Source organism: Triplophysa rosa, linkage group LG22 (assembly GCF_024868665.1).
Source record: "Triplophysa rosa linkage group LG22, Trosa_1v2, whole genome shotgun sequence".
NCBI classification, from domain to species: Eukaryota; Metazoa; Chordata; class Actinopteri; order Cypriniformes; family Nemacheilidae; genus Triplophysa; species Triplophysa rosa.
The window spans coordinates 17,060,213-17,078,213 of record NC_079911.1 but is presented as its reverse complement, the minus strand read 5'-3'; the positions used below and the strand labels follow the sequence as shown (position 1 = coordinate 17,078,213).

Below are 18,001 nucleotides of genomic sequence, written 5' to 3'. Positions count from 1 at the left end.
AACTTCCGATTCACAGGGACATTCAATTTATATTAATATTTTATTGCATATTAATTGTATTCAAATAAAGTCTACTCAACTTCCAGTAGACCTCCGCAAAGAATCAATAACTGTTAAGTTTGGGCCACATAATGTTTGTTTTGCCGCTGAAACGGTCTTATAACCACAAGTAATAAACTTGATGGGCATTTCACCATTTTATTTGAGAAAAGCTACTGTCAAAGTAGTCTTAGCCTCCCGTGTCACACAAAGGACTTTGCAACGACATGTCAAAATAAAAGTCTGATTAAGTTGAACATACCCACATAAAAACTGTAGCATACTTTGGTATTTACTTTAGTAAACTGTTGTAAATATTCTAGTCAAGTTAATAAAAAAATTATACTTAAATTTAAGTAGACTGTTAAAAAAAGAAAATGTACTGGTGCTGGTTAATATAAACATAGTTGTATATTATGCCTTATTTTTATGGATTTTTTTTATTCTGTGTTATCTACTGTATTATTACGGTATTTAACTATAGTTTAAGAGTAAATACTATAGCATACTAAAGTATTTTTCATGCGGGAAACTATATTACTTCTGTTTACTAAAACACGGAAAAAACTGAATCCAGAAAAATGAAAACGGAAAACAGAATTTGGGATAAAATAAACTGGATTTCTTAGGGCCCATGAAACCCATTTTGATGGCCTGTATATATGTGTGTGTGTGCGTGTGTGTGTGTGTGTGTGTGTGTAAGAGAGAGAGAGAGCTCTTACCTGTAATGACTGACAGGGGGATTTGCTTTAGCAGCACAGTGGAACTTGACCAGATTGCCTTCCAGAACAGGCTGTGGCTCCACAGAGAGGTTCACCAGAGGGAAATCTGCAGGAACAGAGAGGCCAGTCAACTTCATCATCCCCGAGAACGTCTCAAAACGCTCATTAATAAACACTCGTCAGAAAGATTAATTGCAGATTAAAGAACAAACTAAAAATGAACTAAAAAAAGTGGGAACGGCTTGATGATGCTTTTTTCCAGTAATGGGAGCCACTTTGCATTAAGATTAATTGGAGCTGTAACTCGCCGTCTAATTGCCGTATTAGAATTTAAACAACTTTTTAAAATGAGCGTGATTAAAGAGAGTTTTTGGCGAAATTAACAAAAAGATTGATTGCGCGAATTAAACAAACAGCGGCCAAATTCGCATTAAGCAAAAGCGATATTTACCCCTGGACCTTTCATTGAGCTGTTTCAAAGACAATTACAATTTATTTAGGCGAATTTAAGGCGGCGCTGGAATTCCCTTTTTGAGGAAAGTTTGCGAGTAATTCGTTCTTTTAATGTTGTGGAGAGTGCACCACGGTGAGAAACACACAAAGAGTTTCCGTCGCATTGCCTCTCCTCCAATTGCGTGAAGACAATCCCAAAATACAGGACTGAAGGCTGACGGATAGAAAGTGACAGCGGACAGACAGGAACTGACACATTTAGAGCCCCAGAAACAACCTCTGAAAGCATGGTCGTGTCGTGTTTGTTTGGACACAGGGCATGTTGGACATTAACTAGGCCGGCGGTGGAAACATCAGCACCGTACCCAACAAATCACAGCAATTCCCGACAGCAGCGCTTCCATCCTGCTGTTTCCCCCAAAAACCTCAAACTTTAATATGAGAAAAGCTTCTACAATCTGCCCCAGTCCTGTCAAAGCACAGTGGACAGATCTGTCACCTCCCACAGGTCTGAATGTGATTAGAAGCCTCTGGAAAGCCCAGACACAGCGCTGGGTCTGATTTCTCATTAGCAGTCAGCTCCAGCCGCTCGCACTACGTATTTGTACCTAGGACAGATGTTTCATTCATAATGCCTTATGGTGTGGGACTAGTCATTTAAACCTAACCTGCAGGCTTTCTGAAATGCGCAGGAATATCGACCGGTTCCATTGTGTTAGTAAGAGAAACAAAAACAACAATAAAGCGTCAGCGGTTAACAAACGAGAAACTGAGCTGTCTGGACGCCAATATAAACATAGCGGAGCCTCAGATGGTTCAGAATCAGCATTGATCTGTGGTCATTCATTTAAATGATGTTTGCGCTGGACTGTAATACCAACAGGATTTTGAAAGCTCTCTTTGGTTGCCAAATACACGCGGATTGGTGAATTATGAGACATGCAATTTTTTAAAAGATAGTTCACCCACAAATGAAAACGATGTCAGTAGTTACTCATCATCGTGTCATTTAAAACCTGTATGAGTTTCTTACGCAGAAAACAAAAGACAATAAGTAAACACGCTTGGGTGAATTAGAAGACATGCAATGGGAAAAAGGATAGTTCAACCAAAAATCAACATGACGTCATGATTTTCTCATCCTTGTGTCATTTCAATCCCGAGTTTCTTTCTTATGCAGAGCACCAAAACATTTTTTGGGTTGCCAAATATACAAGCATCGGTAAATTATAAGACATGCAATTGTTAAAGGGATAGTTCACCCAAAAATGAAAATGATGTCATGATTTACTCACGCTCATGTCATGAGTTTCTTTCTTATGCAAAACACAAAAGAAAATATTTTGAAGAACGCTGGCCACAATTGACTTCCATTGTATGCGCCACTGAGATATTTCGCAAAATATCTTCTTTTGTGTTCCACAGAAGAAAGAGTCATATACAAAGAGACATTGGTGAATTTTTATTTTTGGTTGACTATCCCTTTAAAGATTTGTTACGATGTTTCTGAAAATGTAGCGATGACGTGCATCTATTTCGCAGCGAGGACTCTGTGGGATGCAAGTGAGTGTTTTTTTGAGCTTAATAAAGCACCTCTTGTCAGTTTCCTTTGTGCGGACTGAGCGCGCTCGCCGACAGGAGCTCACGAGAGGCCCCCAGACGCAACTCCATGTGTGCGTGCGGTCATTAATTATTCCTAACAAACAGCATCGTTTCAATCGTGCGCTTATTTACAAGGCAATTACTGGCAGAAGCGGAAAGCCACTCTTCTCTCCTGGGTGCTCATTCTTAATCGAAATGCTACGGCGAGGCCTAGAAGCTAACAGCGTGAAAGATCTTCACGCCACGTTCGAGCGAAGGGTCAGGTGGTGATGGCGGTGTCTCCGTATCTTCGTGTTCGTGCATCGGCGCTGCTCGCTGTGAAATACATTATCAGCCAAATATCTAAAGTCGTTTTAAGGAACACAAACCCAACGGGGCTAAAGCGAAGTGCGCGGTGGATTGATGTGGGCTGCTAGCCGACTTGAGAACACTTTGGTGAAATATGAAACGTGTTGTTTAATGGGGAACTTTTAATTACATAATGTGGTTCCTAAGCAATAATGACCTTTAAAGGGTGAACATGCGAACAGAAGAAAAAGAGAGCTGGAGATGTGAATGTCAACACGTGGTAGATTAATGCACGTCATGAAGATTGGTTGAGTTCAGACATCCTTATCGGAAGAGGAACCACCGAGAAATCTCTCAAATTGCCATTACTCACCATCCTAGTCATTTTTCTGAACATTGGCTTCCATGGAAATAATCAATGGATCTAGAAAAGTCTCGGTGGGTGTCAGACTAATTAAAAAGTAGCACCCATATCGATGAGCAAGTAAAGTGAGATACCAACCCTTAACTCTAGCACACCAGACACTGGAAGACCATTGCTCTTGGTCAAATAGATTAAAGACACGCATATATCCACAAAGTTTTCCTCTTTAAAAGATTAGTCAAGACCGGTCTGATTTTCAACAATGGACTAGACTGGTTTATGCTGGTTTGGTGCTGGTGGACCAGCAGAACGAACGGGTTCATGTTTAGCTCATTTATCTTAAGCGCTAAAAAAATGAATGCGGTTTATGCTTAATGTCTATTGAAATAGCATTTGATATCATAAAATGATTGTAAATGTTAAAGGGAAGGTTCAACCAACTATGTTTTTATTATTTACGCACCCTTATGTCATTTCAAACCTGCAAGGTATTTTGAAGAACGATGGTAACCAATCAACACGGACCTCCATTGACTTCCATTGTACACAGAGACACACAACAGAATATCTTCTGTTGTGTTCCACATACAGGTTTTAAATGACATTAGGGTAAATAAATGACCGAATTTTACTTTTGGGTCAACTATCCCTTAAAGGTCAATATCTTTAGGCTTTAAAACAAGAAAAATACCAATACCATTTTGAGCCACAGCCATATAAAGCTTAAAAACGACTTCTTGAAGATGACATTTTTCCACTTTGTTGTTTTGGAAATTACTGCAATAAAGAACATTCAAAGAATTAACATATACTATAGGAAGACAGCCCAAGTGGTCATCCATCAGTCAATGAAATGGGGGTCAGGACAAACAAGAAACAGTGACTTACAATATGTTTTAAAGGAGTCCTAATAAATAGGCCACCGCTTTCTCAGCCATAAGCCTATAAATGATAAGGAGCAGATGTTTACTGTCTAGTATGAAGAGAAAGGCCAGAGTAGCTCAGTAATAAATGGAAAGCAACATACTATGTAGGTCACCAATGACTCACATGCCCTCAGATCGGTTGTGTTTATAGCTTTACACTTAAGGCGAAACGCAAAAACTTCAGACGAAATGAAATCATAAGAATCAAAACTCTGATGAACTCATCCGACTCTTTCACGTCTCTGTAGTTCAGCCTGGAGGTTTTATTACGGCTGTTGTTGGGCAATTACCTACTGAGAAGGAAAAATGGAAAAACAGCATGGGAATTTGAAGATATAATGAGAGCGTTTTCTTTAAATAATCTTAAAAAAATTGGCAGGTAACACTCCAAACGTCAGCAGACTAAAGGTCTACAAAGGTACAAAATGCTTTCATCATTTCCTCTCCCTCATGTCATTTCAAACCTGTTTGACTTTCTTTCTTCTGCAGAACACAAAAGAAGTTATTTTGAAGAATGCATGTAACCAAACAGTTCTTGGCCCCCAACCATAGTAGGAAAAACGACAGTGGTATTCAAAAGTGCCCCTGAACTGTTTGCTTTCCTACATTCTTCAAAATATCTTCTTTTGTGTTCAACAGAACAAAATCATTTATAAAGCAATTTTTCCTACCATGGTAGTCAACAGTTACCAAGAACTGTTTGGTTACGAGCATTCTTCCAAATATCTTTCTCTGTGTTCATCAGAACAACGAAATGTATACAGATTTAGAACAACTTGAGGTTGAGTAAATGATGACAGAATTTTCATTTTTGGGTTAACTGTCCCTTTAAGTTTAAGAGTTCAGTTTACAAAAAGAACTGTGACAGACACATTCTTTGTAAGGAATAGTAAATTAGTAAATATAGTAAAAAATAAATAGTAAATATTCTGTAAAATGCAGAAAGGTTGTGCCACGCACCACGTTCCACCACACTGTAACATCTCACTCAACAGCTGCCCGTCATGAATATTGATGACGTGGAGCGTCAGGTAAGCGCCCCTGGTGCCGATCTGAGGTCCCAGAAGGCTCCGAGGTTCTACCACCTCTCTGCTCTCATTCATCACTTATTTACAAAGCACATGTTCTTGTAGCGTGTGGCCTGCAGCGGGGTCTCAACTTCACTGAACTGCTTCTTTGCCACATCTCAAATGATTGCAAACACCGAGCACGAGCTCAGGTTAGATGTGTTCATAAGACGGCTGAAGGGAAGTTCAAGCGTGCCGTATGAAGCACCCTGCCACCCTTGAGCTAAATGAACCCTGACGGCAGCAATTGGCTTATTCATGGCCATTTTATTGACTTTTTAGTCAATTTGGCAATTTTATTGAGCAGAAGATGAGATATAATGTAAAACCGAATGTGAACGTGAAAATAGATGGAAGGCTGGTTTTAATTTCTTGAATTAATTCATTAAATAAAGGAAAACAGGATTTCATTGGCTCTGACCAATCAGGAATGAATGTTTGTGCGACAACACAGGAGAAAAAGAGGCTTACAGTAAAACTCTTCCATTGTTCTGCATGACAAAATGATTTGGATGAAGTCCAGCGTAAACTTTTTTCTGCATTCGAGGTCCATTGTGCCGAGACGCATTCCTTCTAGACGCCAAAACGGAATTTACCGACACGAAGAAAGAAGCTGTCAAAACTGGTTCATTTTTTTAATATTCTATATTTTCTGCTTCATTCGTCAGACTTAATATCGTTCAACACACGAGGGACTTGAAAGAACGCCTTTGTTCCCTATGCACATGTTGTCAGAAATATTTCATCCAACGTTCTAATATTCCCACCGAATTAGTTCAGGCTCTTCTTTTCCGAGCTTTTAGATAAACTCTTGACAGTGAGCTTTATGACCGCCATAAATAAAAATAAACCGCATGCTGTTTACCACTAAAGGCGAATGAACAGGTTGCGCTGAATTCCTCCAATGTTTAACAGCCAACAATAAGCATTTACGTCCACAATAACCCATTTAATTCCTCGAAACGTCCCCGCACGTAACGCGCAGGAGAACTGTCGCTGACGAACGTTACAAATGCTTCTCCAAGACACCACAAAAACGAAAAAACAAAAATAACAAAGAGGAAAACAGAAATCTTGTGTGTCTGTGTACTGAAGTACGACATGTGCTCAGACATCAGATTGCACGCATACACAACGGCTGTTTGGATAAAGAAATAGGACAGCACATAGCGGATTTTCACGTGTGAATAATTTATCCGTGCAGACAGGAAAACACAAGAACGGCTCGGAACAGAATGCAGGGCGCAGGATTTGGAAGGAACCGTGTGTTTGGCGCTAACTGTGTTTGAAGAGAAGCGCAGCGGCGCACGCTCACGTTGAATGTCGATGGTGACTGTGGCCTCCTTGCCGTTGGGCGACGCTTTGTTGGAGGCGCGGCAGGTGATCTGTTGTCCGCTCTCGATGTTGGACGCAGCGATGTGGAGCGTGCTCACCGTGCTTTCTCTTCTCCCGTCTCGCAACAGCGTCTGTGCAAAACACAACAACATTTTTCAGGATTTGATACATAACACTGTTACAGTTATGCTGTCAGGAACCAAAATGTCAAAAGAGCCGGTCTCATGATTTATCATGCTTTCTCAAGTACACGTCAAATACGGACTTCAGACCCTGCAATCAGCTCCTCTCTGCTGGACGTCTCTGAAAGCAGCTTGATATGAACAAACCAACAACCCTCAAGTCTCGAGCGTGGCAACGTATAGCTAGCTACAGCCTGCCCGAAAAGTTCACTTTATCCGAACAGATCTGTATCAAGAGCATTACAGAGGAATATGAATTTCACTGTCGTGACAGCGTAGAGGATGGCTACTTCATATACCAGACACAAAGCATCTCATTCACGGTGATATTACCTGCGACCTTGCGCTGCGATCCTCAAGCTTTTGTAGAGAAACTCTGTTTATTCAGAAAGGATTATTACAAAATTGGTACAGATATTTAAAGGATATTGACTTCATCTAAAACACCCGTCTGCCTCGCAGCTATAACGGATTCTCCGGCAGAATTAATCAAATAACGCAATAAAGAGTGCTCGGAGCAGAACTGAAATCTTGGGGAGAAAACGTGAAAAATGAGAAAATGAAAAATTCAAATCTCTTGTGCTTTTATGATCTGACATTTTTCTAAAAGGCGATTGTTACGTGATGAAAAAAAGGCATTAAACATTCAGTTTTTTCGGTAATAAATCAAAGTTTGAGGCGTAAAATGGAGTTTCGCAAACCAACGCTGAGCGTTTGGAATATTTGCAATGCCCCCGATTGTATTTAATCAAGCCATCTTTCCTCTAATATCTACTGTGTACTAGCACGACTATGGAAATGCGAATAGCTTTCCTTTATCTGTCTCATGGAGGTACTTGATCATTTCCGAAGCGTTTAGAAGAGTGCCGAAGAGATTTGAAAGCGGCGCTTCTGTTGGAGAAAAGTAACCTGTCTGGTTTGCTCGTGTCTAAATTAGGCCCGGTTAATTAATGAAGGGAGTCTCTTCGGTGGGTGCTGAGGGGTTCGGCTTACTCCAAATGAGCAGATTACACTCTCCAATCATTGGTACGAGCGCTGCTTTAAACACATTTCCTCCTCTCTCTCAATTTCTTTCCCAAAGCTGACTAACTGAGCAAATTGCAGAGGAGCGCATTCATAATGGAGCGCCGGAATGTCTATCCATTATGACATATTTAAAGTGCTGCGCTTACAGCTCCACTCTGCCCCAAGGATTAAATTAAAAATTAGTACGTGCTCGCCGTTAATTTGACAGAGTCAAGCGTTTCGAGGACGCGCAGTCGAGCGTGGTGCAGGAGAGACGTGTGAAAGGGGGATATACAGTAGGTTAATATTCAAACTGTAGCCAAAATTTTATAATCAATCATTCAAAGTGTGTCAAAACCTAGTGCGCCTTTTAAGAGCATCACAGGCGAATTGAATCAAAATGTTTGATATAGTTTGACGAAAATTTTATATTTGTTAACATAAGATAATGTATTAGCTAACATGGACTAACAATAAACAATACTTACAGTATACAACATATACTAATCTTAGTTCATATTCATTTCAGGATTTAATACATTTTGTAAATCAAAAGTTGTTCAGAATAGCATTGTATTGGCATTAAAGAACATTAACAAAGATTAATAAATGCTGAAAAACTATTTTGATTATAGTTCGTTCATGTTAGCTAATGCATTTTCAATGTTAACGTAATGTAACCTGTGTAAAGTGTCTACGTTTTTTTTACGTGTTTGAACAACTGTGATGTCATAAATCATGATTTTTGATATCACGTCAATATGCTAATATCGTAAAAAAAATGTAGCACCCAAATCAAATTTAGCTTTAAGAGCCAAAATGCTTACAAATTCTCTCTGCCCCTCCCTACACCCATATTTTGAGTGACACATTGGTCAAAAAAAGAAAACACAAAATATTGATAACATTAATTATTTATTAAAAATATTGACAAATTATTTTTAAAAAGTATTTATATAGAAACTGATACCACGGTAATATCGATTTCGGCCACGATAACCATTAAAAATCTGATTTTGTGACTGCCCTAGTTCGAACGTTAGAACTAAATCAAAAACTGAAATGTTGCGAGACACTATTTCTAGTCATCGAGGGGGCGCTAGAATGTTCAAATTAAATCAAAAATATCCAAGACAGCATTTTTGGGCATCGCAGGTGCGTTCGATTACTCTTGTCAAAAAGTTGGAGGCAGCATTTTTCAGCATCCCAACAGCATCCAAATTGAACCAAAGGTCTGCGATAGCATTTTTGGGCATCACAGGTGGCTCTGATGAAACATTCAAACACCTTTTGGGGGATCACGGGTGCGTTCAGTTCAAATGCCCATGACGCCTATAACACAATATACAAACTAGTTCAAATATTGTACTTTGACGGTGTACAGAAACAGTGGACAGTCGTACCTTGGAGTACGATGCACCATTTAGCACCTCTCTGTTTCGTATCCAGATGATGGAAGCGGCCGGTTTGGCGTTGTCGGCGTGGCAGGTGAGGTTGAGCGATTCCCCTGCACGCAGGCTCACCACAGGACCTCCAGTTATCACAGGGTCTTCAGGAGGAACTGCAAAATCAGACAGAAGTTTACCCTCTCGTACCGCAAGCAATAGGGAACAGTAAGAGAAAAAAAAGAGTGAGAAATATAAAGATGAGTCAAAAAGTCCTGAATAGCACTGATTGCAGCTCTCTCTTTTCACAACTATGATCAGCCTGGTTCTCATTCAGACTCGGCTAAATTATTGATTGGGCACTCAGCTCATTAGGGAGCATATCTAGGGCAAGTCTAAATCAAAGGCAACAAGCAGCTGGTACATCTCGATCGCTCCAGAGAGACAGTGCAAAAGAGAGAGAAGAGGAGGGAGTATTTGAAGATGCCAGAGCAGGACTTATGGGGGGCTTTTGTTGTTGGGGGAGGTCCCAGAGATGCTGACTTCATTAAGAGTGAAGCTGAGACCCCATTACTCATTTCGTAACCGATTAAACTTCGGCGAGCATTTACTCTCGCTGAGATTTATGGCCAATCGGATTCCACAAACAAGAGATACTATCGGGTGCTTAAAGACACCATGGTAACACTGAAGTTTAAGGCTGACCACCGCTCATATAAAGAAGCGCAGATGAGAACTCTTTAATATTCCTGGACAGCGATGTCATTAACTAGTCAGCAAATGGAGAATTTAGCTCAAGTACGAGGCGAAATATCATTAAACCACACACAAGTGCATGCATGAGAAGCACATACAGCAATACACAATTTTGTCTTTGCTCACAATATAATTCACAAATACAATAGTACAAAAATACAACAATAGGCATTTTTATTTAAATAGAAACATCTGGAACAAAGACAGAACTTCAATTAAATACAACAGACAACTGCATTAAATCTCCTGAGCTATAAAATAGCAATAAAATGTTTCTCTAGGTGGGTCTGTGGTGCAGAGGGGATATTCGGCTCATGTTCCCTTACAAGAAGCAAGTCTCAGGACAGTTATTTCAAGGACTTCATACTTCGACGCTGGACATTTTCCCTTCAGATGCCTCGGATTATACCGTTGAGATTTGGTCCTGTGCTCGCTGACGGTCTCTACCTGGAGACCTGTGTGATTTGTTACCGCTTTATTTCCTCCAGGAACCAATCAAGTCTCCGCTGAAAAATCAGTGGAGAAATCATTCTCAGAATGAACGAACAGGGTTTTCCTTCTGCTTCTGAATATAAAGGCCACATCCACATACTGTGCCACTGACAGCACAGGTTGGAGAGATAGAAAACATATGATAGATAAAAATATTAAAATAATACAAAAACATTAAAGGTCCAGTGTTTCATTTTTTGGAGGATCTATTGACAAAAGTGCAATATAATATACATAAGTATGGCTTCAGAGGTGTATAAAGACCTTACATAATGAAGCCTTATGTTTTTATTAGCTTAAAATGAGCTATTTCTATCTACACACACCGCGGGTCCTCTTACATGGACTTCGTCATGTTTTTTCCACAATAGCCCTCAACGGACAAACTGCTCTACAGAGCGCGTTTTGTAAATACGTTATCTCTGTCGGCAAAATGAATATGTGACGACATGTTAGTTTTGTAGTGCTTCAAAAGGGAGGGGTGAAGTGAGCCGTTGGTTGCAGTTCTTAGCCTCACCACTAGATGCTGCTAAATGTCAAATGTTAAATGTCATACTGAAAAAGTAAATCTATCCATTTAACAATTATTCAAAATAAGCATAAATTGTATGTAAAAACTGATTTTTACATTTTCAAAAGAAAAACATACATGTAAAAAGCTGCCAGTACAATGCCGGGGTATTCTGGGTAGATGACCAAGTGTTGCTATGGAGTTTGATAAGGTGGTCTGAGTGTTTTCTTGTTGCTAGGCTTTTTTTTACTGGCCTAAATCAATACAGCCCCTGAAGTATAATATTCTACTCTCTAGATGTGGCTTGGGTGCCTCCTGCTATGGAAATCAGATTTTTTCCATCTTATTTACAATAAAAAGAGCACCTGATCTCTACCAAAATAAAAGCATATCTCTACCCAACAATCCACACAATTTTAATTATTTTTCATGTACGTTGCACAAATGGTGCACAAACATTTGTGATATTTTTATGGTGTGTAAGACTAGTAGGGGTTTATTCCATTTCTAGTATGAGCAATAGTGACACCCGCCTTAGTAAACATTTTTAATAAACAGTCAGAGAATTGGAGTGAAACCTCTTTGCCGCGTCGGATAATTCAAAGCACTTTCCATCCACTCACAATCCACTCTCATTTCCAGGAGCAATTAAATTCAGTGTCACATTCCTTTTGCCATCTGGACATCAAAGTCATCCTTAACGGCTTGTTTTAACATCTAAGTGCTTCGCGTATTCAGAACTGGTTCGTTTTCCACCGACGCAAACAAAGCTCCCAATTGAATGCTGGGATTGTTATCCAGGGCTGCCGGACCAGAGGCTAAGTATATGCACATGAGCAAAACATTTAAGTCAATCAGGCTGTCTGCTGAAGTTTAGTTATTGATTGGGTTAAATTAGAGAGAGAAAGAGAGACTGCAGCCAAACATTCACATCCAATGATTCTGGAAAGCCATATGCCAATATATATCACAGTGTGAATTCACACGCTGCCGTTTTCGAGGAGCTTTGGATGGCATCCTGTGACTCTGTGGCGCAGATCCCAGATGGTTCAAACAGACCCACCATGTAGACTTAAAAGGCAAGTTAGCCTAAAAATGTCCAATTCTGTCTTGAAATCAAATATAAAAAGCAAAATAAGCCAAAGGAAAGAAAAATCATAAAAGCAATAATCACATCAATGAGATTCAATTGAGAGTAAATTGTACTTAAATCTAAAATAAAATCTCACAAACGTTCTCAAATGTTTCAGACCTGATCTCCACAATCTCCAAAGTAAGTTTAATATTTTAGCTTTCTTTCTACAGAATCTTGTGAGAAACATATGCTTTATGAATCACAAATAAGAACGTTGTCTTCTCTTAAAGGGACAGTTCACCCAAAAAATGAAAATAAAATCTCAAACGTTCTCAAATGTTTCGGATCTGATCTGCACAATCTCCAAAGTAAGTTTAATATTTTAGCTTTTTTCTACAGAATCTTGTGAGAATCATATGCTTTATGAATCACAAATAAGAACGTTGTCTTCTCTTAAAGGGACAGTTCACCCAAAAATGAAAACAAAATCTCAAATGTTCACAAATGTTTTGGACTTGATCTCCACATTCAAAGTAAGTTTCATGTTTAATTTTTTCTACAGAATGTTGTGAGAATCATGTGCTGCGTCCAAATTTGCCTACTTATACTATCCACTAAAAGTATGTACTGTTTTTGTTATGGAAAAGTATATACATTTTAGTGTGTAGCAAAACAGTAAGCGTGCACTGGGACATAGTAACAGGAAATGGAAGTGGCCGTTGTTGCCTAGATAACATTGTGGCCATTAAGTGTCACACATTTCAAAATACAGCTCTTCTTTCCATTTAAGTACTTGATCATGTGTTGTTTCATATGTAATAGAACATCCGGGAATCTTTGGAATACTCTTTTAAGCATACTACGATTTGGGACATACTAATTCTATTTTCGAATACTATTTAGGACAGATAGTATGCGAATTGGGACGCAGTGATGCAGTGAATCACAAATAATAATCATAATATCACAAATTTCTTAAAGGGACGGTTCACCCAAAAAGAAAAATTATTTCATGATTTACTCATCCTCATGTCGTTCTTAACTGTATGACTTACTTTTGCAGAACAGAAAAGAAGGCTATGGGTGTCTCTGGAGTGGTGCTACAATGGTTCAGGTCTTACCTCACAGGTAGGTCATTTAGAGCATCCTGGAGAGGAGAGGTCTCTGAGTCCCAACATCTCGACACAGGGGTGCCTCAGGGCTCAGTGCTTGGTCCGTTGCTATTTTCTATATACATGACATCCCTAGGCTCTGTCATTCGGAAACGTGATACACAACTCCACCTGTCATTTCAGCCTGACGATCTGACTGTCTCTGCATGCATTTCAGCATTCCTAGCAGACATCTCGCTCTGGATGAACGACCATCACCTGCAGCTGAACCTTGCTAAAACAGAACTGCTTGTAATCCCGGCCGACACAAAGAGTCATCACAACATCTCCATTCAACTGGGCTCATCAACCATCACATCTTCCAGAACGGCCAGAAACCTGGGAGTGGTGATCGACGATCAGCTTAACTTCACTGATCATGTTGCCAGCACCACCCAATCCTGTAGATTCATCCTCTACAATATTAGGAAAATTAGACCTTTCCTATCCGAGCATGCTACACAAGTCCTAGTCCAGGCTCTTCTTCTGTCCAGACAGGACTACTGCAATGCGCTACTGGCTGGACTTCCATCTTGCACAACCAAACCTCTACAGATGATCCAGAATGCAGCGGCAAGAGTGGTCTTCAATGAACCGAAGAGAGCGCACATCACTCCTCTCTTCACTAAGTTACATTGGCTCCCTATAGTCGATCGAATCAAATTCAAGACTCTGCTCCTGGCCTACAAGACCACCACTGATTTGGCACCCCCTTATCTTCACTCGCTAATGCAGACTTATATACCCGCCAGATCCCTACGCTCTGCAAACAAACGACGTCTTGTGGTGCCATCCCAAAAAGGTAAAAAATCTCTCTCACGTACCTTCTCGGGATTGGTTCCACATTTATGGAATGATCTGCCCGCTGCTACAAGATCAGCAGATTCTGTAGCCATCTTTAAGGACCGTCTGAAAACACATCTCTTCCGTCAACACCTGACTGATCAGTTCTGACTTCTATCTCTTTTCTACTCTTCAAAAAAAGAAAACTTTGCTCTGTATACTGTGTTAGGCTATATGAGACCAATTTTCTTTTATTGCCCTTATCATTTTTGTTGTCCTTATGTTGTTCCAATTGCTTCCATTGTTTCCCTCATCTGTAAGTCACTTTGGATAAAAGCGTCTGCTAAATGACTAAATGTAAATGTAAGATATTTAAAAGAAAACTTTTAACCAAACAATGCTGATCCCCATTGACTTCTATTGTATAGACACAAAAACATTTCTCAAAATATCTTCTTTTGTGCTCCATAGAAGAATGAGTCGTATACAGGTATTGAATGACAAGATTATTGACAGAAGGTAACAGGTGACAGAATTTTTATTTTTTGGTGAACGATGAATTAAACTGGAAAATACTCAAAGTCGACATGTTTTATCAGTTCGGAGCTGGACCACGGTCACCATTAAAAAAATAAGTTAATGGAACAAAGTCATACAAGTTTTGATATTATACGGTGAGTATACAATGACCACATTTTAATTTTCGGTTGAACTCCAGCCCTGTAACACCCAATCATCTTTGTCTGGAGTTGGTCAACAAGATGGATTAATCATCTCGGCGTAATTGCTGCGCGGAGAAACTGTCTCACGGAGCGAGAGAGCCGGCACTGAATTACTTCTGTGCCCGGCCTCTTGATACACCGGACCCCTGAGACATCTCGAGTCATTCAGCATGCGGAGGGAGAAAAATGGAGCAATTTCATTTTGGAAACAAGAGAGAACGGGTATTGTGGGAAATGTGACCTATTTTGAAATGTACCCGGTTTTGGTCTTACATCTGGAGATGTCTCTCCCTCTCTCTGTCCTCTCGCAGGAATTGTCGGCACGGTGGATTAATCACTTTCATCCTGGGTTCAGTTGCTGTACCACACAGCGGCATGCAGCCTTTAGCAATTATCCTGTTCATGTATATTAACTAAAAATAGTCACAGAGGTTCTTGTTAAGAACATTTAAACGGGAGCAGATGTGATCTTCCGCCAGGAAACAAACAATTGTTTGAATGGAAACAGCATTGTGCGAGTCTCGGCCGGTTTGGATAATGATGCTGCCCTTTTTTAACCCCAACAGAGGCTTTTGAAATTTCCTACTAAACGCTAGTTTGTTAATGCAGTGAGCGCTTAGTGTACATATATTTATTCCTAGGAAATCCAATTAAAACAAATAAACAAGTATGTTAACATCTCGCTAACACGGGGTCAGTTCATGTTGAGTTCAGTTTTACAGAAGAACTACTTTTACCTTTATTAATGAAAGTCTATGGCATGTTCATGTCTGGGTAAAATAAACGAACAGTAAAATACACATTAAACAACATTAATTGGACAAAGCCGTCAATACAAACCGTAATAATATTGCAGTGTTAAAACAATGTGACGGCCAAACAGCCTTGCAATAGTCGGTAATAAAAATCATTATCGTACATTCTCCCATCAGCTTATCGACGCGAGAGCTTCCGAATGACCTTGGCTCTGTTTGCTAGCTCGCTTTGTTTGAGGAGATTAAACGCATATGAAGCACACGCTTCACCACGTTAAAGAAAACTAGAGGTGAGAATAAAGAGATTGCAGATGCTTACACCTGTCTCCAGACACCTCCATGAAACTTTGACTGTTAGATATTTAAGAACGATTTTTTAGTCGATATTAAAGTGTTACACTGACAGCTTTCACCAGCACATCACACAATTCACAGGTTATTTCTTAATTCTCTTGCTCTTAATAACACCGGCCTAGTCATTTGACAGTATTATGTGTTAATTAAAATACTGACAGGTTGCCATGTATGTGAGCTGAGGCTGGTGAAACAAGGGAAATGAATATAAAAAGTTTCATTATCATTTACCATCCATGTATTTCTGTTACGTTGGTTACAACATGAATAGTGCATGCAAATAGCCATCGGCCTGATGAGCTTTAACCACAGGGTGCCATTATTGACACAAGCACTGAACTGAGATAGACATTTATCGCTCTGCTTCCGCTTGACTACTTTTAAAATCGCTTCAGAGAGGGAAGGAATGTCACAGATACTGTATGTCAGATCCTCAGAAACACAGGTTTCATGGCAGGAATACTCAGAGGTGAAACGCATGGCCAAAGGGTCCACATCAGAGAGCCCTTTGGTCTAAACAGACCAGTGAACATCAGCGCCGAGCTCCAATCAAAACTCACAATGAGAGGAGCCAATCACAAAGCACGTTTTTCTTTTTTGCTAAGATAGCTATTTGGCATCCACATCAACGGATGATACACTCAACTTATTTTCAACCTAGCGTTGGGTCAAAAACAGACAAACCCAGCCGATGGGTTAAATTAACCCAGGAAATGTTTGTATTTGACCCAACAATGGATTAAAACAACCCAGCATGGGTTAATTTACAACCCAATGCTAGGTTGAAAATAGCTATGGGTTGTTTATTCTAAGCTTGTACGCTGCAGTTTTATATTTTAAACATGCGGATCCTTTAAAGTCAAATTTTTATTACATTTTTTTATTCGATTTTTAAAAGTGATGCCAACAACATCGCTCCTCTGTATCGCTATCAATATAGTATATAGTGGAATGGGCCCTGCTATTTTGTTAAATTATTTTAAATATTTATTCAAATTTATTATAACTATTGTTCTTGGATCTCAATTGCATTCATGTGCAAAATCCACATATCGCCGCTGTCCTACTGTAATCTCCATATTTCGCAAATTTTTTGTTGTTGTAATAAATCATTATTAGTCACCTTTTATGTTTGTCACTGCTTGTCAGCTTTGAATCAATCATTTAAAAAGTATAGTGTTTTTTCCATTTCCTGAAAAACGGCTAATCTGGACATACAAGGTTTCTGAAGGACAGCTACTATATTCGCAAATGTTGAAGAACGTAAAAACTGACAAAAGCAAAAAAGTACACGACTTAAAGTTTGTGTAACAAGTAAGTTAAAGACTTAAAATGACCAAGTTTTTCCGAAATTATCAGTGGACAAAAAATTAGTATTACAGATCAGCAGGTAAACAGCATACTATTGTATTTAAATGTATTCATTTATCAGACGATTTCATCCGAAGCGTCTCACAAATGAAGAGGCATTGAATATGACTTATTGATAAACAAAATATTAAACATGGACAAATTTTTAAATGGATTATAAAGAAAAAAGTATTTTTTCCAAAAGCAAAAAACTACACTTACAACTGACGTACTAACCTAAACTGTGAATAACACTGAGTTCACACCGCCTTGGCTTTTTTTAGCAGATTATTCTTATTTTATAATTGATTATTTTTATCAGTTTTTCACCCTGCATTATTGCCATAAGTTGACAACGTGCACAGTTTCACATGTTGCATGTCAGGTGTAAAAATCCATCTTTACCCGAGCACCTCGGATCTACCTGTGTGTTCTAAAATGAACTCTCATGTCACATTTGTGAAAATGCTCATTCTCCCTTCATCACGTCTGAGACTGAACCACTGATATACAGTACCAGTCTGCCAATTCACGTCTCCCGGATGCAGATGTTGCCGCACGCTTACTGACTCTTCAACAAAGTGTGATGCTCAAAACGAGGACCAGCTGTTGCAAACTCAAATGCGCTGTGAAACAGTCATAACACAAAGCGCTTTCAGAGATTTCGGGTGATAATTCTTTGAA

General features: G+C 39.4%; 1 protein-coding gene across 3 annotated transcripts in view; it reads right to left on the bottom strand.

Moving 5' to 3' along the window:
• The window catches only part of kirrel3a (kirre like nephrin family adhesion molecule 3a), a 111,641-nt gene that overhangs the window by 21,629 nt on the left and 72,011 nt on the right, over positions 1-18,001 (bottom strand). For all 3 annotated transcript variants that reach the window (XM_057321813.1, XM_057321812.1, XM_057321811.1), the window contains exons 4-6: positions 9,387-9,544; positions 6,777-6,927; positions 762-867 (exon numbers count right to left, since the gene is read on the bottom strand). In XM_057321813.1, the coding sequence (XP_057177796.1) occupies positions 762-867; positions 6,777-6,927; positions 9,387-9,544 (415 nt within the window). The remainder of the gene's footprint in view (positions 1-761; positions 868-6,776; positions 6,928-9,386; positions 9,545-18,001) is intronic.